General features: G+C 37.1%; 1 protein-coding gene across 3 annotated transcripts in view; it reads right to left on the reverse strand.

The window, feature by feature from the left end:
- Positions 1 to 19,820: 19,820 nt before the first annotated feature.
- The window catches only part of LOC111376778 (beta carbonic anhydrase 5, chloroplastic-like), a 14,415-nt gene continuing 9,621 nt past the window's right edge, over positions 19,821 to 24,614 (reverse strand). The window contains exons 1-9 of one of the 3 annotated variants that reach the window (XM_022999773.1): positions 23,989 to 24,133; positions 23,812 to 23,879; positions 22,304 to 22,465; positions 22,163 to 22,211; positions 21,972 to 22,085; positions 21,785 to 21,838; positions 21,069 to 21,151; positions 20,863 to 20,971; positions 19,821 to 20,254 (exon numbers count right to left, since the gene is read on the reverse strand). In XM_022999773.1, the coding sequence (XP_022855541.1) occupies positions 20,054 to 20,254; positions 20,863 to 20,971; positions 21,069 to 21,151; positions 21,785 to 21,838; positions 21,972 to 22,085; positions 22,163 to 22,211; positions 22,304 to 22,465; positions 23,812 to 23,879; positions 23,989 to 24,066 (918 nt within the window). In that variant the 5' untranslated portion in view covers positions 24,067 to 24,133 and the 3' untranslated portion in view covers positions 19,821 to 20,053. Of the gene's footprint in view, positions 20,255 to 20,862; positions 20,972 to 21,068; positions 21,152 to 21,784; positions 21,839 to 21,971; positions 22,086 to 22,162; positions 22,212 to 22,303; positions 22,466 to 23,811; positions 23,897 to 23,988; positions 24,134 to 24,614 lie in introns of those variants that run through there. The other 2 variants (XM_022999772.1, XM_022999774.1) reach the window with 2 other exon arrangements.

Below are 24,614 nucleotides of genomic sequence, written 5' to 3' on the forward strand. Positions count from 1 at the left end.
TCGGGGGCCAGATGAGAGCTCGAGCACTACGACAGATGTTTGTCAAATTTTCATGGATGGAGCATCAAACTCCTTGGGCTCGGGTGTAAGTGTCATCATAACAAGCCTGGACATGCTCATAGACATTCAGTGTGCACTCGGGTTCAAATTCGAGGCAACTAATGTAGCGGAGTATGAGGCTGTCATCATAGCTATGGAACTTGCCATTAATCTCGAACTTGAAAACATCAAAATTTTTAGTGATTCCCAGCTGGTGGTTGGGAAGATTGATAGAACATTCGAGAAGAAAGATGAAAAAATGGGCTTAGACTGCTTTAAAGTTCATGATCTTCGACGAAAATTAAAGAATTGTGAAATTGTGAAAATTGCCCGAGCTGACAACTGCAAGGTAGATGCCTTATCAAGGCTGGTGTTCATGGGAGTAGATGGATTTGATAGGATAGTACATGTCAGATTTGTGATCTAACCTAGCATCAATACAACCATTGGGGTCATTGACATTGATCATGAGCCGTCATGGATGGACCCAATTATGGATTTCATAACAAATGGCAATCTTCCAGAAGATCCTTGAGCAACAAGGAACATCCGGTCAAGAGCTCCAAGGTATTGCATTATTAATGGGGTCTTATTTCATAGAAGCCTCACACTTCCATATTTGAGGTGCCTTAAGCCTTCGGAATCCTCCCAAGCCCTTGAGGAAGTTCATGAAGGAGTATGCGGGAATCATCAAGGAGCTCAGGCATTAGCCTTTAAATTCATAAGGTGTAGATATTACTGGCCTACCATGAAGATGGCTGCCATAGAGTATGTGAAGAAGTGTGACAAGTGCTAGAGGTTTGGCAATGTTATCAACTCTCCTGTGGAGGACCTCACGAACATCAGTTGCTCGGCCCCGTTTGAGCAATGGGAGATTGATATCCTTGGTCCATTTCCGATAACTAGGGAACAATTGAAGTTTGTAGATGTAGCAATGGAGTGCTTTACGAAGTGGGTAGAGGCCGAGCCCTTGGAAATGATCTCAAAGTCTAAGATAAGAGCTTTCGTTTGGAGGTCCATCATATGCATGTTCGGGATACCGAAGGTCTTCATAACTAATAATGGTCGGCAGTTTGACAATGCACAATTCAAGGATTTCTGTTCCAACCTAGGGGTTAACCACCGCCTGAAATCAGTCTTTCATCCCCAAAGTAATGGTCTAGCCGAGTTTACCAATCGAATTATATTACAAGACCTCCGAACAAGGATTGGAGATGCAAGAGGTTCCTGGTTCGACGAGTTGCCTTCCATACTTTGGATATATAGGACGTCCCACAGAACCACCACCGGGAAAACCCCCTTCATGTTAGCTTTCAGAATTGAAGCCACCATTCCCATTGAAATCAGGTTACCAAGCCAAAGAAGACTTGATACCGAAGAAATAGGGTGCACCACTGAACATCTCGACCTTTGAAAGAAGTTCGAGATCAAGTAGCTTTAAGAATGGCCTCTTACCAAGACAGAACATCAAAGTATTTCAATAAAAATGTGAGGTCGTGAAGATTCAGAGCTGGAGATTTGGTGTTGAGAAGAGCAGAAACCGCCGATCATGCTCCGAGAAAACTCAAATCAATTTGGGGAGGGCCCTTTGAAGTCATACGACAGCTCCCAGGTGGTGCATACAGTTTAAAGGATACTTCAGAAAGATCACTCTCAAGACCATGGAACGCTGAAAACTTAAAGGTATATCACAAGTAACTCGCTCCACCATGTTTTAGAAATAAGGCCTGCGTGCCAAGTCAGTTTTTTATCATTAATCAGGCCTACGTGCCAAGTCAATTTTTTATCATTCATAAGGCCTACGTGCTAAGTCTATTTTCAAAATATACTATGAATAAAGCTAATTCTCAAGATATGATCACTACACCAAAAAGCCTTACACCCCGCAAGCACCAAAAAGCCTTGCCCTGAGCAAGTACCTCAAAGCCTTGCCCCGCAAGCACCAAAAAGCCTTACCTCGAGCAATCACCTCAAAGCCTTGCCCCGAACAAGCATAAAAAAGCCTTGCCCCGAGCAAGCACCTATGAGGTAAAAAAATCGATCACCTAACATCCCGAGGTCAGGATTTGTCACTTTCATCAAAGTTGACATATGGTCGAGCTCAAAATACATCTTGTTGTCGGGATATTAAACTGTCTTAGACGTCGAGATTAAAACTTTCATCTTTGGCATAGAGAAGGTTAAAAATACATCTTGTCGTTGGGATATTAATTATCTTAGTCGTCGAGATTAAAACTTTCATCTTTGGTGTTAAGGTTAAAAATGCATCTTGTCGTTAGGATATTAAACTATCTTAGACATTGAGATTAAAACTTTCATCTTTGGCGTCAGGGTTAAAAATGCGCCTTGTCGTCAAGATATTAAACTATCTTAGACATCGAGATTAAAACTTTCATCTTTGGTGTCGAGAAGATTAAAAATACGTCTTGTCGTCGGGATATTAACTATCTTAAACGTCGAGATTAAAACTTTCGTCTTCGGCGTCAAGGTTAAAAATGCATCTTGTCGTCAGGATATCAAACTATCTTAGACGTCGAGATTAAAACTTTCATCTTTGGCGTCAGGGTCAAAATGCGTTTCATCATCAGGATATTGAACTATCATACATGTCAAGAAGGTTAAAAATGCATATTGTCGTTGGGATGTTAAACTATCTTGATTACCGAGATTATTAACCAGTACTGGTCATCAGCATTATCAATACCAGAAAAGCACGTCGGTAACATAAAAATATATTTATAGAGATCGGGCAAAACATTTGAATTTGCAAAATTAGATGACAAAAGTTCAGAAAGTATGCTCGAGAAATCCAGTCGTCGTCAACTTCATTTGTCTCGCCTTCCTCGGCATCCTCACCATCAATATCGACCTCACTCTCCTCAACGTTTTCCTCGAACTTCGAAAAAGCGAGGCCATTAGCCACCTGAGGGATGGCTTTCAAGTCCTCAGGCTTCTCATCAGGCCTCGAGCAAATGAAAGCTTGAGCCTCTTTTAGGGCATGGAAGTATGAGCCCATCGCATATTCCCCCTTCAGATCATTGAAAACCTTGGACTTCTTAAAGTCCTCAACCGCCTTGTCCTAGGAATCCACCAACTTGCCCTCAATCTCTCTTTGAACACACTCAAGCTCGAGCTTGAGCTCCTCGGCCTCATCATTTGTGACCCCGGCATCATCCTGAGCTTTCAGTAACTCGTTCTTCATATCCTCATGCTCCTTCAGGAGCCGAGCATGGCCAGCCTCGAGATCGGCAATCCTTTTATCTAGAAGAGCCACCTCACCCTCGAGATCAGCCACCTTCTGGGACTCATCTTTCCCTTTCAACACCAAACCTTGGGCAATGCTCAATGTCTGGGAACAATGGAAAGAACATGATCAGACCTCGAGTATTAAAAAAAAAGTGGAAATGGTTGATGGACGAGTTACCTTTAATGCCATGGCCTCAAGGGCCCTCATGCCTTCATCGGGACCAATGTCTTCTCGGTATTTCACAACAATGCTCGATACCCATTGACCCCAACCCTCATCATCTGTAGAAGCAGAACTTTGTGGCATCTCCTCGTCCTCGAGGTCAACCACTTCAACACTCTCCCGAGGATGAAGAAATCCTCGAGGCGTCCCTTGAGGAGTCGAGTGCTCCACAGTAACCCTCACAGTGCTTGGGGATAACCCACCAGGCCTCAAGGACTCCTCGGGCCGACTTCTTTGGTGTTCTAACTTAGAGTCTCGAGGTCTCTTTTGGCCCTTTTTTCGAGAGCATGAGCCTAAGGAGTCTTTGATTTCTTGTTAATAGCTTGACGAAGAGTAGTGGGACCGAACGTCATCTCTACAGAAAATACAAACGAAGTCATTAGCACGATCGATATACAGAGGTCGATTACAGAAAATGAAAGGAAAATATCCTAGCCTCGATGCCTTTCACATGTGCGAGGTCGAGGATGTCATCCCTAGGATGTCATCAAGATCATATACAGGCTCAAGATTTTCTAACATCTGCCTATCTCTCTCCAATGACTCAAAATAGGCCTGACCCTCACAAAACCTATTGAGGATTAAAAGGGAGGTCAGGATCCTGGGGGACGACATAAAACCATTTGTCCTTCCACCCCTTCAACGAGCTTGGCATCCTCAGGACCCTAAACCCCCCTCGGGTAGAAAGATATGCAAAACATGTGAATTGAGGGAGCTAATTTAGGTCGAAGACCATCCTACAGAGCTCGAGATATGGGGTTATCCCTAGGTCACAGGCTATGAAAAAATAGGTCAGCATTCTCCATGCGTTTGGCACCAGTTGCCTCGGGCTCATATTATGCTCGGTCAACAGGGCGACAAAGAATGGATGTAGAGGCCACCTAAACCCCCCTTTCAAAGAGTCCCTAAAAATTACAAACTCCCCATCCCGAGCTACAGCCATCCTATCCCCATCCTCGGGCGACCTAATATCACAGCTCGGCATAAGGTCGTACTCCCTAGCCGTCGCCACAGTAAGATGCTCTTTAAACCTACACGACTGGTCGAGATACTTAAATAAGGTCGGGTTATCATGGGCTCGAGAGTGAGAACTAAGGGGCACTGCCACGGGTATGATCGGTCGCACTATGCCCTCAGGTATGCTATCTGACCCTGAAGATGATGTACTACTCTCACTGCTCGATATCTTATTCTAAATAAAGAGCTTTCTAGACATAAACAACTTAAGTTCTCGAGCTCTTACTTGAAATCGATGACTTAGGAAGAATTTACTAAGAGTGAAAAGGTAAAAAATGAATTGGAGATGGGGTATTTATAGGGAGTCTGAGGGAAATCCAAGAGTCACTGTACTGAGCCGTCTGATCATGCCACATGTCCTTCATCCAAAGCTTTAAACCTCCACCGCGTTTCTTAAAATATGGTTGACGTCATCATCACACCTGACGTCATCCCTCGCGAATGCTCCTTTCGCAATGCATCCCCAAGAGTGATGTCGAAGACTCATGTCTTCAACCTTCATACACTCAATCCTCGAGCAAATTCTTAAGATTAGTGCACGGGGGCCAGTGATATGGCAAGTTTTGGTTATTGTTGAACATTTATCCCGAGGACATTTCTCATAAATCACTTGCGATTCCACCTGTTGTGCTCAAGTAGGATTTATCTCGAGATACATGCTCGAGCACTTGCGGCCTTGCTGTATCCACATTTTCGGGGATCTGTCCTCGAGCAAGAGCGATCATCGGGATAGTTTTTCCTCGCAGCCTGCGATTGTTATTACTGACCCAATAAGACTCCTATGTAATTGGGACTCTAACTCTTACCATATTACGTCAACACTTGACTCTTGTAAGGACTCTATCCCAAACATAATTATGGCATTGATCTAACTCCTTCACCTAATAAGACTCTGAAGGATAAAGATACATCCTCGAGCAAGAGCGATCATCGGGATAGTTTTTCCTCGCAGCCTGCGATTGTTATTACTGACCCAATAAGACTCCTATGTAATTGGGACTCTAACTCTTACCATATTACGTCAACACTTAACTCTTGTAAGGACTCTATCCCAAACATAATTATGGCATTGATCTAACTCCTTCACCTAATAAGACTCTGAAGGATAAAGATACCTAGCTAGTTGAGTCCCACTAGGAAAACGTCACCTATTACTATAAATACAGAACCATGGGTCATTATTTAGGTACGTTTTTATTATTCTCCAATTTATTGCCTCACGCATATAACTCCCTTTCTTACTTAAGTATCGAAGGAGCGACGAGATCATACCTTGTTGCCTTTATTTCAGGAATCGAAAGACTACGATTGTGCTCATTCAAAGTCCTCAAACTCGAGAAATCAACAGGTACGATTTTTGGTAGTATAGGTTAGAATCTCAGGCTTTGCAAATGTCAAAATCTCTGGCTTTGGCACTTTTGGAATCTCAGGCTTTGAAACTATAGGAATCTCTGGTTTTTACAATGTGGGCAGCAATACAACTGATGAACATGCATTAAAGTTGTTCTGATTGGTCATCTGCAGACAATTCACCATCAAATCCCAAGGGATTCAAACTGATAGATACTCATCCATTTGACAAATAGGTGGCTACTGTAGTTTAGAGAAGATAGGAATTTATTGTTATGAAATTAAAATTATAGAATAATATAAATTTTATTTAATACGGCAAGAGTGTAAACAAAACAGAGAATGAAAACTATAGAGATATATTATGCACTGAGAATACTGTAAATCTATAACTCGAGGCCTGTGTGTTTACAGTTTTCTTAAAATAGATTTGCCTTCTCATCGTAAGTGCTCAAGGTTTAATTTGGACGCCTATCTCTCAAGATACAACGGAATAACTGATAGAATCTGAGTACTTCAATTTCTATTCCGACGAAATGAATTCGTGAAAATGAAAAAATTTTGAACAACTGGAATTGGAAATTATGCAAAAAAGTATGTAATTTTCTATAGTAGAATGGTGAAAAATGAGCTCAATTATAAAATTGGCCCTCAAGTAAATTTGTCCATTAACTCAATATTACAATGGCAATAACTATTGGAATTTCAATAGGTTCACATGTTAAAAAGTCAGTTGGAGAAAGTAAAAATTAGCAAAAGTTGGACAATCCTAAGGGGCCAATTTTTGTCCCGTTCAATTCGACATTCACACTCGCACACAAGTTCGAGGCTCGATGTACAATTTTGATCCTTGATTTGCACCCTTGCATGCACACATGAAGAAAGTCTCTGATAGACCCCAATCTGGTTCAGCAATACAAACATAGTTGCAGCCACATCAACTACTATTCTAGAATGTTCGCTAATTAGTTAGTAGAGGAAGAGATAAGTAATAGTGCTATAGATGGAAGGTCTATAAATGTGAAGAGGGGTGATTTGGGAATTACTCATTGTAATTAGTTGAGAAAAGAGTGGAGAGAACTAAGGCATCTCGAATAGCCCACAATTGTCATTTCATTATGTTACTCTATCAATATAAAATTATGTTCAATTTATTCAAGCTCAAATCTATTGTTCTACAATAATCTACCTTCTACATTTCATAATCATACATTTTTTAGTCTTCTAGTTGATCAACAACTTCCAAGGTCCAGCGGATCATCAGCAGCAACTAGTTCCTATAAAATTGGTATCAGAGCAACGATCTTAGGGCAATGGCAACAAATTTCAGCAAGGAAATGGAAGAGTTTTGGGGCTCTATATTGAATCTGATGAAAAACTCCAAGCTCATAAGATTGGTAAGAGGACAGAGAGGATAATGTTCCGTGAGCAAAAGCCTATAGAGAAAAAAAATGATGAAGGTGATGAAATCATTGTTGGTGGAGCAAAGGAAGAGAGAGGAAAAATGAGCGAAAGCCACTTCGCCTTACCAACCCTCATCTCTGAAACTCCACCTAAATATGAGGAAATCAAAGCTGCAACAGGCGACCAGAATTGCAGGGAGGACTGGAGGCTATTCGAAATCATAGCAACTCCCACGCCATCATCACTAGAAGAGGGATTGGAGCGTGATTTGGTGAGTGGGCTTAAACCCATGATAGGGGCTGGGGTTAAAATGTTGAACCATAAGGCTTGGGCCAAATTTGGGTGTTGGACAAGTGATTAAAGATTGGAATATAAGGAAGCAAGCCCATCTCAATTATGGCCAACCTAAACTTACTTATAACCCAAACCTAAATCCATATAGAATTAGAAGTAATATCCACAGCCCAAACATAAAGCCCAACCTTTACAGCATTAGTCCTCTCAGACACAACTTCATTAATCAATTGAGCCAAAATTTAAATCCCAACCCTCACTACAATTATCTCCAGATAGTTTACTTTATCCACCAAACACTCACCACAACTTAAAAATATAAAGCAGCCATAGTAAGGCATTTAATAGTGTCAGTGAAAAGGGATCCGGTTGGCTACAATGTTTTTTTAGGATCATCAGGTTCAAAATTGGGACAATTTGTGGATAGGGCCAATAGGCTATGGAGTTGCCTTGGATATTATACTTGTGATAATTGCTCGATTAAATAAGTCTGTACATTTGAAAGGGTTGAAACATCTCTTTTCTATGGGAACCATGATAGGAGTGTTTGCAAGGAAAATGGTGTGGTTTCATGATGAATTGACCAATCCAACAACTTTCACCTTGAGGACAAGGTGGATTTTGGGGCGATAGGTAATGATAGACCCCAATCCGGTTCAGCAATACAAACATAGTTGCAACCACGTCAACTACTATTCTAGAATGTTCGCTAATCAATTAGTAGAGGGAGAAATAAGTAATAGGGTGCTATATAGGGAAGATCTATAAATGTGAAGAGGGTGGGATCTAGGAATTACTCATTGTGATTAGTTAAGAAAAGAGTGGAGAGAACCAAGGCATCTCGAATAGCCTGGAATTGTCATTCATTTTGTTACTCTATCAATACAAAATTATGTTCAATACATTCAGGCTCAAATCTATTGTTCTACAATAATTTGCCTTCTACATTTCGTAGTCATACATGTTTTAGTCTTCTAGTTGATCAATAACTTCCAAGGTCCAGCAGATCATTAGCAGCAACTGGTTCCTATCAACCTCTATGCTACATATAATTGCACCCTTTCAAAGTGTAACATATATAAATTGGTCATTGCTTTCATCAACTTCCTATGTGGGATAAACATAAATATAATTTTCTCTTCGACATAAACCATTTCCCAATGGTCCATTTTGAACTCCAATTTCTCATTCACCCATTTATCATTTTTGGCAAGTATACATATGATTTCAATATTCTCATGGAGGAGAACACGACCAATTTTGATCTTCCAAATTGAACCAATAGGTCTTATCTAAAATTGTGCCAAAAGTAAGCTTAACAAAGCCATGTTTCCAACATTCATAAACTTCACAGATCAAAGTAGAAAGGACTTTGCAATTCGATTGACGATAAAGTAAGAGAAAGACTACTTTGGTGGTTGGAACATATTATGCGTAGACTTAAGTAGACACTCATTCATTAAAGTGAGGTGATCTATGTAGAGCATGTACCCGACTCCAAATTTATTTAAAAGTGGCTTAATTTGTTCTTGCCATTATTGGTTTGAGAATCAAGTCACTCTGATTGATAAATCTTCTGCATTTTTTGTGCTTTAGGCCAACAAATGTGAAGTGTTCTAATGGTGGATACATATGTAGAGAAGTAACCACAGGTTGAGAAATTGCTCAAAAGATATACTCATTTTAGATACCTAAAAGAAAATTCTTCATGGTAAATATTTCAGTTAAAAACTTTCTAAAATGCAATTACTTCAAGCAATGATAAATTGGAAAAGTTGGGGTTTTCTTTTAGTCTCACAAAATCTACTTCTGATATTATGGAATTTGCCATAGTCGTAACCACATTCATTTTTTTTCCCAAGAATATAAATTGTTTCAAAATCAGATTATTTAGCCTGAAAAGCCTAAATTTTGAAAGCTAAATCCAACTTAGATCTGGTGAATATGATTACTTTTATGATATATGAGATTTTAGTTAAATAATACATTTATCTCGATAGTTCATGCTTTGGATTAAAAGAGAGAGAGAGAGAGAGAGAGAGAGAGAGAGAGAGTATCATAATATATGTTGTTGACCTCGCAAAGTGACCATTTCACATGGCCAACCGAGAGCTACTCCACGTATCTCTCCTTGCGCACAACAAAAACGATCGAACTTATATTGCCATTCCCAACGAAGGTGGTAATGGCTATATACACTCCAACAATCAAGTCAGTCGACGGTGGACGTATATTCCGGTGGCAACAATCTGCCATAATAGGAGAGTAAATACTCTTTGCTAGTAGAGTAACCTTACCTTGTTTGGGCTGCGCTTCTTGGTATTTATAGGGGGGAAGTTGGAAGGGACACTGCTGGATGTGAGACACGTGGCCTCATCTAACGGTGTGAGGTGTCCCACTCAGAGGTGTCCATCAATCTTTTCCTAGGTGGGCGAGCATTTAATTCTTTTGATTAGTTGACACTTGACGGATGTCACATCTATCATTCTCAAAGATGTGGACAAATATTTGACCAAAAGATTCGTATCTTTTGTAAAATGGCGACGTAATGCCTCAATTCTATTAATTTGGACAACAACGCTTCGGTTAAACCCCTATCACCTCGGACGATGTCACTTCTGTTAATCGCCTATCCCACCTCGGATGATCGTTCGTCGAAATGCTCTCCACTTAGGGGGCGTATGTTTCAACGAAAGATTAACGAAATTATGTAGGAAAACAGGCCTTGCTTGCTTGCTGGCCTTTTGCCGTGGTGGTCTGATGTCCTTTTTATCTTGCAAACCGACTGTTGCGGATAATGCAATGGAATTGATCATTCTCCCAGCATTATATTTACTTGTCAAATGCAGAGTTTTATAGTATTACTAATTCTGAGTTTGTACACAGCTTGGTCAGTCATTTTTCTTGCGCAATAAACTCAAACGAATCACTTTCTGAAGTCACATTCCAGCACTGATTATAATTCATAAAGAGTGCATGTCATTTTGTAATAGTTTCCTGTCCATTGCATCAAAATATTCAGATTTGTTTTAACCTTTCTCCCAAGAGAACTTGTACTCATCCAGCTGTTATGGATTAAAATTAATCCATAATACGGAGAGCAATTGGTGAAACGAAACAGAAACCGAAAGCAAGAAAAAATTGCACAATTTAGAGTTCACTCTCAATGCTAGACCTATTCTTGCTTTATTGAAGCCGTACAATTTCACCATAAACAAAAAAGAGGAAGAATGATTATAGTGTTTTTTGTTCTCATGCCTCTGTGTTTACTCTCTACACAAGCAAAAGAGGCTTACCAATACTTTTTTATTGGAGGAAATGTTAAAACTGTTGAATTCATGTGAAAAATTCTCAAAGTACCCCTATAAAATCTAAAAATCTCGCCTTCAAGGCTTCCCGCCCTTGAACGTGGGGTACTAGCACCCCTATTCACAGTCGATCTTACCTTTTTCTTGTTGTTTTTTATCCTGGGAATAATACTTGTAAAACAGTTTTTCAGCATCGAGTTCACCATCAGGTATGCATATATGATATACTGAAGAAAACTTTTTGTAAGAGAGAATAGATCAAATAGAAACATTAGTGAAAAAGAAAGGGTTGATTACCACAATAGGCACGTCGAATGTAGCAAACTCAAATAACAAAAGAAACATATAATGCAGATTTATAAATTTAAAAATACTCGAAATATAAGATCTCTGATACACCAACACTGATACAGAGATCAATGATAAATGTTAAACCAAGAAGACAACCACAATGATTAAATTATTAAATCATCTTGAAAGAACTTGTTGGAAAAATGAGTGAATTGGCTCACTTTGGCAAAATTTTCGGTGGGGCCTGTTGGTCCAATTTGAAATATCAAAGTTGATCCTTGTTCTCTTTCGTGAGAGTATCGAAACCATATATTTATTTGCCAAAATTGATGAATGGATAAATGAAAAATTAGAGCTCAAAGATAACCATTGAAAAATTATTTATGTGGGAAAATGAGTCTAGTCCCACATAGGAAAATGAAGAAAGTATTAACCACTTTATATAGGATTGCACATTGGAAGGGTGTAGTTATGTGTAACATAGAGGCTTTCTCCATGTGCGCGCACAAGGGGGTGCAAATCACGGACTGAAATTGCCTTCGTACCTTGAACTTGTGTGCGTACACGAATGTTGGACCGAACGGAGAAAAAATTGGCTCGTTTAGAGTGTCCACGTTTTGTAATTTTTTACTTTCTTCAACTGACCTTTGAGTTTCTCAAAACTACCAAAACTCCCAAAAACTGAAACAACTCCATTATTTATTGTTTTGGAATTAATAGGCAGATTTAAACTTCTATAAATTGCCACTTTCCAACAGTTCCAATACACACAAAAAATCACACGAAAATAGGAGAAAAACATTCTGCATATTTTCTTCGTGTCTGCATCTCGGTCTCTGTCCAATATAATTTTGTGGTGATATTGTCCGAACACAAACCCAATTCGCCGGAGTAGTTTCTGTGGTGCTCAGATTCTGCTGATTTTGCCGTTGTATCCTGGGAAACAGACGCTCGAGCTAGACATCAAGCACTTACGGTAAGGGAACAAATCTGTTTTAAGGAAACTGTGTTTACACAGACCTCGGGTTAAAAGTTTATTTCCAAATTTATATGCTTACAGTTTAAATATCTGTGCTTTAATTATTTGCAGAATTATAAGCCTTCCAGATTTATTTTAGCATGCTTTCAGATTCTATTTAGCTTTCTGAAATTTATACTGCTTTTTTGTTTCTGCAAATTATATAATTTACCATTCTTATTCAAGTAGTTTAATTTGTTTTAATTAGATAATATTTCTATATACGAACCGAGATATGAAATCGTGTTTGTGAAAATTCAAGTTCTGTGTTATTTAAATTATTTTATAAAAACAAGCAGTTTGTCCAAAATCTGTATTGTTTAAATAAAGTTTGAAAATTCTATTGTAACGTTACTGTCATATACGGTGAGCTAACTAGCATATACGGTAAACTGTCAAATACGGTGAGTTGCAAAATACGGTGAATTGCACTGCCAAATACAGTGAGTTGCAAATACGGCGAGTTGCACTGCCAAATACAGTGCATTGCACTACCAAATACGGTAAGCAATTGTCAAATACAGTAAGTGTGAATTCGTTGTCTAAAACACAAATACGATATATCAGAACCTGATTCCACTCCATACACTACCGATTAAATTTTTCAACATAACTTAAAATCAATATGCGCCAACTACACAGATTTAATTCCGTTATTCCAAATCTTCACGATTCATTAAAAAATTAAATCGAGGGGAATTTGTCACTTCTGTCAATGTTGGTTCAGGCAATTCTGGGAACTCTGGCATCTCAGTCACTTCTGTCAATATTTATTATTTTTTCATATTTTGTGTAATATTAATCATGAATCAAGTAATTGATGGAGAGCTAAACTCATTTTTAATCTGTATCTATTTTTAGACCAGATTTTCATTATTAAGTTTTTAACTAAAGGCTTTCCTATAATGCAAAGGTATATATCCAGTTCATCACCTAAGAAAAGCTACTCTGGATTTATGGGATTTGCAATAGTTGCAATCTATTCTCCTTTCTAAGAATAAAGTTGGAGGAAGATGTGAAGATTTATGCTGCTAAATCTTAAATTTGTTAAAGGTTTCTTGGATGTTAACTATAGTCTCAATCCAACAAAAGCTCTGTACTAGTTGAAAACTTTTCTGTTTCATAATATCGTTCTTAGATTATGCTTTGACTTAAATGATCAGATTTAGTGGATAATGAATGGCTGGCTTTTCTTGAAATAATGTCCTTTCTAGTTTACAAGGCCTGAATGTTTACTTGTTACATGCAAATTTTCGTCCTCTTACTAATTCTGATATACGCAGTGCTATGATTCTTCTTTCACAATAAATTCAATCTTATCACTTTCTGAAGTCCTAATCCAGCAGAGATTCGATTACACAAAGACTCAGTTATAATATAGTAGCATTCTTTGTCGATTGAGTCAATCTTCTAGGTTTCTAGTCGATATCTCTTCCAAGATCCTATGTTATCTATGTTTATTCTCTGTTGGGCAAATTGCTGTCTAATGACGTCCGGAACGATAATGTAACTTGGTAAATTTTCTCAATTGGCATAGACCAAATGACTGAACAGAAAATCGATATCTCAATGAAATGTCCCTACCCTAAAAGTATTTGGACCGTTGAAAGCAATCTAATTTAATTAATGCTGTTCATGGCCCTTTTTCACTTATTCGAATGGCTTATAAATATTAGCTCAGTTAGTGATACACTTAGGCACTTATCTACCTTATTGGACTTGGCCTATCACTGTACCTCAATGTGATCTATTTATTGGTTTCCTTCCTTGGCTCCTAGTATGTGTGTAATTGCTTCCTCTGCCTTTAGAGAAAAATGGCCGTTCCTCTCTATGGCTGCGTCCACTGTTTTTCCTCTTCTTCTTGCCTTTGTGGATGATTTCATACAACGATTACACCTTCCTTGTGCGTCCTTACAAAGTAACCATAAGTGTGGAATAGTTTGAGAGCATTTTGGTGGTTCTTTCATTGTGGTGTTGATTGATTAGAGAAACTGAGCTAGGGAAAAGCCTTGGCGATCTTCTCTTCTGTGTAACATCTGGAATTAGAGCCTCGTGTGGTCGTTTTTAGCCAGAAATCGACTGAAAGATGTCCAAGTCGCGCCATTCTTCTAAGGAACTGAACCTAAAATCGTCGATTCAGGCCAAACCAATCACAAATCGGAGAAACGAAGGCCATATCCATACCTAGCAAATAGAGGCGCTCCTTTCTAGGTGGCGAATAATAGTGGCCCTAAAGAAACAGATTCGCATTTTTTGATTTTACAGACCTTTAGACGTGGTCCGCTCTCGTAAATTGGATTATCCTATTTAATTTTCAGCACTAATGCGTTGTCATGTAAAGTGACAATAGGATTGAAGTTAACGTGTGGGATAACCATTGCTTGTATTAGAAATTAAAAATTACTTGCTCTTATGTAATTGGGGTATTTATTTTAATAAATTCAGTTTATTATCTTTGTGATATACTCTATGTGAAATTGTTTTGATTGACATATATCTTTGTTGCACCGTTAATTCCATTAGAATATTTAGACCTTACCCGTTTGAACATTCCCTTGATCTAAGATCGCGCATCTTACAATACCTTAGAAATCTAGAATGACGTATATTGTCTTGAACCTCAGGACTACTTTGTATGGCTTAATTGTGATTTTATGCATTTTTTAATTGATTCGTAAAAATGACAACTCACAAATTTGATTTGAGAATTTTTAATGGAAAACTGTGAATTTTCAATATGTCAACAAAAGATTAGAGATATTTTGGTTCAACAAAAAATTTCAAATGTTATTGAAGACAATTTTTCTACTGATTTTCCAAAAGAACAAAAAGAAGAAGCGGATGAACTTACTTATACTTCAATCAGTTTACACTTGTCTTAAGCTATTTTGAGAAAAGTAAATAAATTGAAAACTTCGAAAGAATTTTGAAAACGTTGAAGGACTTGTATTTGCTCAAATTTACTCCGAACAAGCTTTAATTGAGCATTTTTTCAATTTTAAAATGGATCCCATTAAAGAATCTTGATGACAATTTAGACATGTTTAACAAACTTATTCAATATATTGTTAATTGTGAAGAAACGGTGTCTGAAACCTTCAAGTTTATAATCTTGCTTAAATCTTTACCCGACACTTATAAAGAAGTTAAGAATGCAATTACATATGGTAGGCACACTTTGACGTCTGAAATTATCATTGACTAATTCAGAAGTAAGAAGATGGAGATTAAAGCAAAAACACGATAAGAAAGGCAATGAGATTCACATGATAAGGGGTAGACTCAGTTTAAGCAAAACAGTTGTGATGATTTCAAAAGTGGTGGTGAGTCAAGTGGAGGTAAAAAAAAGAGTAAGTGTAGGTCTAGATCAAAATCTAGAACCAAGGTTAGAAAATTTAATGGCTGCGGGAACATGGGACATTTTATAAAAAAAATTACTATAAAGAGAATGGTAAGCTAAAGGATAAAGAGAAAAATAAAGTAAATGTGTTTTCTTCTGGTTCAAATATTGATGATGGTGAAGTTTATATGATTACAAGTTCTGTTGGTTATCCTGCTCAATTAAATCTAATTGTCAATTCCCGTTTGCATGAGTGGATACTTGATTTTGGTTCATCTTTTCAAGTAACGCCACAAAAGATAGGTTTGATTACTTGCATGAATTAAATAATGGGCATACTGTGCTATATGACAATTATGCTTATACTGTTGCTAGAATTGGTAATATTACCTTAAAGTTTGACACTAGTTTGTACACTTTAAAAGATGTTAAATATATTCCTAAACTATCTAGGAATTTAATTTTAGTAAGAAGACTTAAGAAATCTGACTTCATTGGAATATTTGAAATGAAGTTTTAAAATTGGTTAAACGTGAACTTGTTTCCATCAAGGGAATTAGGAGAAATGATATTTATATCATTGCTGCAAAATTGAAAAGAGGTTTAGATTCTGTTTTCTCAAAATGTCTTCACATTTCAAAGTTGAAATTTTTAATGGGAAAAAGGATTTTTTGACGATAAAAGATGAAAGGAATTTTGGTTCAACAAAAAGTTTCAAAAGCCATATATGAAAAATTTCTTGTAAATTTGACAAAAGCACCAAAAGAAGAGAATGATAAACTTGCTTACACTTTAATTATTTTACACCTATCTGACACTGTTTTAAGAAAAGTTAGAGAACTTATATTTGCTTAAATCTACTCCTAATAAATTGTACTTACTTGAAAGACTTTTCAGTTTTAAAATGGATCCTTCAAAAGATCTTAATGACAATCTGGATAATTTTAACAAACATGTTCAAAATGAAGCACCAAAAGAAGAGAATGATAAACTTGCTTACACTTTAATTATTTTACACCTATCTGACACTGTTTTAAGAAAAGTTAGAGAACTTATATTTGCTTAAATCTACTCCTAATAAATTGTACTTGCTTGAAAGACTTTTCAGTTTTAAAATGGATCCTTCAAAAGATCTTAATGACAATCTGGATAATTTTAACAAACATGTTCAAAATATTGTTAACTGTGATAAAAAGGTGTTTGAAACGTATAAAGTCATTGTTTTACTTAATTCTATGTTCAATTCATATAGAGAGGTCAAGAATGCAATTAAGTATGGTAAGAAGACCTTAAGAGAAAGTAAACGGAGATCAATGCTGAAAAGGAAGATAAGAGGGGTGGTGGATTACATATGATGAAATTTAAGCAAATGAATTTGGGTAGAGCTCAAGACAGTAGTGACTCAAGTAGTAACTTGGGTAATGAGGATAGAAAGAAGAAGGGTAAGGGAATGGACAAATCTAGTGGTAGACGGTATTACAATTGTGGTAAATCTGGACACTTTATTAGGGATTATCCCAAGAAGAAAGATAAGCAGAAGGGTAAGATGAGAGGAAAGACGAATGTGGCTATAGGGTTGAGTAAGGACCCTAGTGAAGTTTATTGAGAGTAAACTTAGTTACTGCATGTATATATGTGTGTAATCCTTTCTGAATGTGGTGATTGCTTAATTCTATTGCGTTGATATGTTACACTTTTAATCTGTTTGTGTGTGTAACTGCATGAATTGAAGTGATCTTATTACTTGTTATAATTGTTGAGTGTCTTTTGGTAGGGTAGAGTATAGATGCCTACGGGTATATTGGTGGTTTGTATCGGAGATGTGGATTGTATCATTTGGATCACGAATGAGGAGGTGATTAAATGTTGAAATTCTTTATCTGTAAAGAGACTCTGATCAGATGGAGTGTAACCCATTATCCATTTAGGCTGGAAGAAGTGATGTGGTGATAGAAAATTATCTCGAAGACTTAGGATCTATTATAACTTACCAATTAAATATGGATTGAGTGATCAGTCTAGTGAGCATAATGGATTATGAGAGGAAATATGCATTTTCAAAGTGTGAGCAACACGGAATGTGATAAAATAAGTGTAGTGAGATCTTTTCATATGGTCATTTATGCATTTATGTTGGCCATTTGAATGATTAACTTAATGATTAGTCTGTTGTTCTATGTGAATACGTTTGAAAAGATTTATGTGTTATCCTATATTATATCGTCATCACATATTTATTTGTTCTTGATTTATTACTGTGAATATTCGCTTCCATTTGGGTGTTCCTCACCTTAGTCTTGGTGAGTTTATGGAGTAGGTATATTGTGTGTTTTGGGTTGGAAATACGAGGCAAGGTCTATGATCTCAATTTTATTGGTTATCTTGATTATGTAAGTACTAATTGTGTATTTTGATTGTTTGCAAATTTATTGGGCATCAAGGAGAAGATTTGTTAAGTTTTGATATCCAATAAATCCCGAACAATAATGTTAAATCAATATTGGATAAATTAAATATCAACATTTACGATTGATGATCCAATCTTAAAACTATTTGGGGGGCCATTGGAAGCAGTGTAATTAATTAAAGTTGCTTATGGCACGGTTCCTCACTTATTGGATGGCTTACCAGACTTGACCCACTTATTGTATCTATATTGGGCTTGGTCCATTACAGTGCCCTAACAAATCCTATATATGCTGCCCCTTTTTGGCTTTGTCATTAATGTGTTTTGCCTCTTTTGTTGAGAAGAAAACCAAGGCTGCCTCCACTTCATGCATTTGCCTTATATTATCTTCTCTTTGCCTTTGTGGCACCGCCTGTGTGGCTGCAAAACATCATCTCTTTTGTGTCTTAAGTGGGTACAATTAAAAGCAACCAAAGTATGGAATGGTTGAAGGATTGGGTCGTGATAGCTTTGGTGTTTTGATAAGGTTGAGATTGGTATATGAGCCCATATTCCACCAATCAATGATCAATTATGCTAGAATAAGGCAAATAACATGTAAACAAAAAAAATTCATTAACTTCAATTTTTCAATATATAATGAGATACAATACGCTCATGCGTAAACAATGCTCACATAGTATTATTACATAACAATAGAGTAGAATTTCTTAATGAACTTGTGCCTTTTCGAACTAGCATCATTCATAAAACTGAAACTCCGTGTAGGCTAACGGAGTTATTTAAGGATTAGTGGTTGAATGAGGATCTGGAATGCTAGGAAAAGATGGTTTTGGCAGCTCTGGGATATCTGGAAACTCTGGCTTTGGGAAGCCTGGAATCTCTGGCTTTGGCAAAGTTGGGAGTTCGGGCAATGGTGGGAACTCAGGCTTAGGAATCTCTGGCTGCGGGCTGCCTCGAGAAGATGGTGTGAGACTGCTACTTTTTTGTAGTCATCCATTGATGAAAGAGCGATAACTGCCATCATTAAGAAAACTGTCAGACGAGCCATTATGTGAAAAGATTACAAGAAGATGTTAGCAGTAAAATTTAAGCTTGATTGATAGTGTCAGTCTTTAATATTATGAGTATTTATAATGAAGTGAGGTTAGAAACAGCAAGGATTACAAGGTTTGGTTGGTAGGAAGGGTTTTGAGTAGTTCAACTTCTCATCCATTTCTTTTCTGAGATATGAAATTTTCGTAAAGTTCGTAGTCAATGATGTTCATATACCTGATAGGTCACTTGGCAGTCACAAGTTTATTACATTCGTACTGGTTTATGCTACGTCAATCTTTTAGTCATGACTCGTGTGATGAGTAGATACCTCACTACACGAATGGTGAGCCCTTCTTTCTTTTCTTTTGAAGTAGGTCTAGCTCCTCCTAAATCTATTTTTCTTTTGCTACTAATAAGTGGGCTGGCTAATTTGGTCAATTTATCCAAAAGAAAATTGTTTGAGTCATTTCCTTGGGTTAATTTAATTTTTTGGCCATCGAAATTCAATTTATTTTCAATGATACTCACTGCTTAGCCCCATTTCTAAGTGAACATCCTAATCATGTCTTGGGTGCAAACTTCTGAGATTGGAGATAAATAGAGCTTTGATTATGCTCCATCGGATGAATTAGAATCGATATTAAAAGCTATTTATTTTTAGTTTTTTTTAAGCCACGACATAATTAGTTGGCATATTAACCTTGAAACTTATGACATGCAGTATCGCTATCAAGTTTTAACGTTCACATGGGATTGTGACTGTAAGTTGAATAACGGGATTAAAGCAGCAACTAATGTTGAAAGTAAATTGAATCTCACCTATCTAAAGTTCAGTGACCAAAAAATGAAATTAACCCCATTTTCTAAAATCACGTTTTCTATAAATATAGTACAGGAAAGAGGGAAAAAAACGAGTCTGCAGGTTGCAAAGGCCTTTGAATTCTTTGATTATGAATTATACAAGTAAACTAAGAATTATAATAAAAAAAACTTCTTATTTGACACACAACTTATAATCAAAATTAAACTTCAAAAGATCATGCAACAACACAGGACTTAAACTTTGAAACAAACTCACTCAGGACCAAAATTCTCGATTTTTAATAGAGTATTCACCAGCAACCTTTGGTCTGCATCCTTTGCAATCAAGTGTCCATTTTTCAAATGTACAATCAGCAAAGTCATAGTAGCCACCATGAAGTGAAAGCATCCCCTTTTCAACCCGGTCTTCTATCCACGGATAAGTGAGTAAGTTCAACAATGACCTGTTGATTGATTCCTGGAAAATGGAATCCGGGCTCAGATTGTTTATCCAGCCGAAGAATAGAATTGTAATCCTAGTGATATATGTTTGTTCTAGTCCTATTCTACTTTTGGATAGAAGTAACCACCTACGGTATCAAAAACCTGATTAAGACTTGCTACACTCAAATTGACACTGGGAAACAGTTGAATTTCTTTGCACCTTCTTTTGGAAAGTGAGACAAGCAGAATGCCATGATTTATATCCGGGGGCAGGGACGTAGCCAGGAGAGTAGAGTTGTGGAGGCAAATATAAAAAAAAAATAATAATAATAATAAATAGTTGTGGAGGCAAAATTGAATATTACAAGGAATTCTTTTTGAAAATCTTGAAAAATCTATTGCAAAATCTTGGATTTCAAACACTACCCCCACTGTACATCTGCCGATGTCCAGGGGTGGGGGGGATGGTCTTCACTATAAGCACATAAGCCCATGATTGCAAAAAGATACAATTTTGGAAGAGTAAGATGAGAAAGGGAATATTATACATTCTGTTATTGAACTTACATACGACACAAGAAATACAAAATCTCATTGTGCATGGTGCAAGGGGACAAGAGGGTAAACAATAGGGGGTCGTACCTTCTCGCAGTGCCTGCACTGTTGATCAAGATTAAGGTCCGAAACAGCAGCTATTGTTCTCAACCTTGCAGCCTTTCCTACTACTACCCAACTTTTAATGAAGCTACTACTGCAAAATACAAGGCTAGTGAGAAACATAAGGATATCCAGAGAGAACCGAGGATGGGAGGGTTATACATCACTGAAAGAAAAGAGGGCAGTCAAACCTTGAACTCATTTCATCTTGCATACTCATTAAGGCATGGATCCCTCCACAGCAACTGTGGCCAACAACTAATATATTTTCCACCTGCAGAGAATATCTTTACTAAGTTTCACAGAGGGAAAGGGATATTTTGTGCTATGATAAAATTATAAAAATTAAAAAGAAATAGAATAATACTGAATTCATCAACCTTTTAAACTCACAGGCTAAACTAAGTGATACAAGAATGACAAAAGAGCTTCTTAAACTTGGCTTCAGTTTTTGCCTAGGGACAAGGAATAACTTTTCCTCCTCAAATCTGTGTCCTCTTGACTATCAGTGAACTTAAGCAATTTTGTGCCAGTAACTGCTAGGCTTTTAGATAAAAATTTTCACTGAAGTATCAAAATGAACTTTGTTTCCTAACACTAGACATTTTTTTTTTTTTATGAATTCATACCATTCGGCTTGTTAGTGGGGTACATTTCTTTCATTTCTATGATAGAGGCACTTTACCAGGCACGCTCGACTAAGGAATAAAAAAATTGGTACTTTTCCATTTGGCTAATCCGGTCATTCTTATTCCCATTGGCATACCAATTGCAATACATCAGGAAGAAGAAGCTAAGTCTTGGTCACAGTAAACTTACTGCAGTTAAAACCATATTTTTATTCTGCTAGTTGACAAAAACTAGAAAAAGCATGGACTCATATACATTAAGCAGATATTATACTTACTTCAAGAGAATTCACAGCAAATTCAAGGGCGGCATTTGTTTCTGTAGGTCCATTCTGCATCAGAAGAATACACGACCAGAGCATTCAGATTCACATCCAAAGATCCAAAAATCAATTTACACTATGTAAACATCATGTTTATCAATTTAGTAAGGAGGGATGACACAACCCAATAAGAAGCAAATACCTCATGTGGGGGCACCAGGTTTGCCACATTCCGGACCACAAAAGCTTCTCCTGGTTGAAATCCCAGGATGCTCGAGGGACAAACCCGTGAGTCGGCACAAGCAATCACCATGAACTGTTCTCGAAAATGTCAGTTTCAGGCAACTTCTGCTTCCAATTCTAATATTGAAATTACAAAAGCATGTTTGTTACCTTAGGTGCTTGTCCCCTGGCAAGAGTTTGATAATGTTCCAAGTTTTCCCTATAGAATTGAAGTACATGATTCCAAGTCAGGAGAAAATCATTATTGTATAAAATTATGAAATATGTCTGTCCAAAATACATGATTCTTACAAGTATTTATCCTTCTTGAAACTAAGAAATCGATGTCTCATCTCCTCGAAAGCATCAAAACCCTTCTCAATTGGTCCAATGCTCTTCTGTGGGTTATCTATGATCTCCTGGGTTAGGCCTGGAGACTCCCGTAAGGCTTTCAATCTTAAAGTTGGAGTTCTCCTAAATTGACAACAGCAATCGTGAAGAGCAGAAAAATTTTTGTTAGTATAATACCCAATATCGCAAAGCGCATATAACTTAAGTCAAAATAAAGGCATGCTTATCTCTCGGGGTCAATCTCGATTGTTGAATGGAAGTCTGTAATCTTAAAATGTAAGTATGTCCTATAAACCACCATCAAACAATGTAATCAGAAGCATATGATGCAAGAATTAGGGCGATCTTAATAGATATATTGACCATATCTCCTTCGTTACAGGAAAAACTTTAGTTGATAGGTGGAAACCTATCTGGACAGAAAAATGAAGCAGCATCAGGCATAGGTGATTTTCAACTTCCAAAATAGAAATGTAACCAATTGCAGTTTACGATGCAAAATTGATTTCAAGGTATAAGTGGTAGCTTATCACTAATTTTCGAACTCTGAAGCAAATTCTGACTCAAAACACTAATTTCCCTCATTAAAAAAATAATGCAGTATTTAAATATGTCAATATTATATAGCTCAGGAAGGCCCTGAATAGAAATGCAAAATATATGAAACCTCCACTGCTCCATACATACACCAGATGAGGACTATAAATATGTATATGCAAACAATTTGCGAGTGTATACATGAAGGCATACACGTTGTGAGCTACATGCCGGGAGACTCACACATGTTTTTGAGGGACCATTTCTCTCTCATGCCTTTCTGGGGATGAACACCCATACTCGGTATCAAATCAAAATATTTTAGATTGGAGCACCAGTATTTTATGGTCTACCACTTGACATCCATCTTCCATGGTTATTTCGTATCCTCTTTCAATATCCGGCCAAATGACTAAAGGATCATCAATCTACCTCAATTCACTATTTGTCATGCCAGCTTATAGTTACCTCCCAGATGCTCAATAAGCTCATGAGAATGAACCAAACCCCAGATCGAACCCCAATTTTTTGGAAATAAAATTAAATAACAAGATGGAAGAACTATATCTTACAAAATATTTGGCACACAAGTACTGTCAAGAAAGAATCTTCCACAAGGGGATTATAGGCTATCAATTCACACATGGAGTAGGATTTTAGGCACATTTTGCAATAACTACTGCCATTGTATTAACTGTCTCTTACCATAAATGGTGTCTGAAAGAAAATCCGTTGGCTAAAATTTACATTAAACTTTATTTGCTCTGTAATCTTCTCAAATATACTCAAATCAATGTACAGATGAGCACATTAAAAGCCAATTGTTAATCGATTTTTCTTACAAATGAAGACCTCGAACCGGATTAATAAAAAGGAATCTAATTAGCTGAAAATTTTCAAGAAAAGAGGACATTCGACTTCGAGAGACTTACTTGAAAGAATCCAAAAATCTCATGTGGGTCTGCTCAATTTCCCAAGATTTCAACTGGGAACCAAAGATCTGTTCCAAGAAAATAACTAAATAAATAACCATGTCAGTTCAAAAGAAAACAAGCCCCGAATACTTCATAAACATCACATAAAAAATATATATATGAAAAAAAAATTACTGTGACATATTTCGCGGGAGTTTTAATTATGTCCATTGAAACAGAGGTAGAGGAGAATTGAAAGACTGCCTGAGACATTATAGAAATCTTTCTAGAACTTTAAGCCTAGTGAGCGATGAATCAAGAAAATGATAAAGGCACCGTTGGAACGCATATATATAGACCTTTTTATTTACTTTTTTTTTAATTTGTTGGTTGGATCAGTGGACACCTGTTCTTGTTGTCCAAGAAAGACGGAGAAACCAATGCTTTTTAATTCGGAAATTAGGAAGAAAAAAATGGCTATTTTGTTATTTATGTCTGAACCCAATTGACTGCGATGAAATCGAGGTACAACCACCCGAATGCAAATATAACGGCTCTTTATTTCAATCAACGGTCACCGTACAGATTTGCAAAATTGACCCAAATGAATTACTATTACAGTGGAATCCCTAACCCCGGTAAAAAAATGAAAATGGGTCCCCAAAACTTTATTTTTGACACCACCATCCTCAACCTTTGAAAGACGGTAGTAAATAGGCCCGAGCGGCCAAGCCAATCATTAGCTCAGTATGAATATCAGGTCATTAAAGAATTTTGAGAAGTCAAAATGAACTTTTGAAACTCAAAATCAGATTTGAAAC

The sequence above is a fragment of the Olea europaea genome, unplaced genomic scaffold (genome assembly GCF_002742605.1).
Source record: "Olea europaea var. sylvestris unplaced genomic scaffold, O_europaea_v1 scaffold1561, whole genome shotgun sequence".
Classification (NCBI taxonomy): Eukaryota; Viridiplantae; Streptophyta; class Magnoliopsida; order Lamiales; family Oleaceae; genus Olea; species Olea europaea.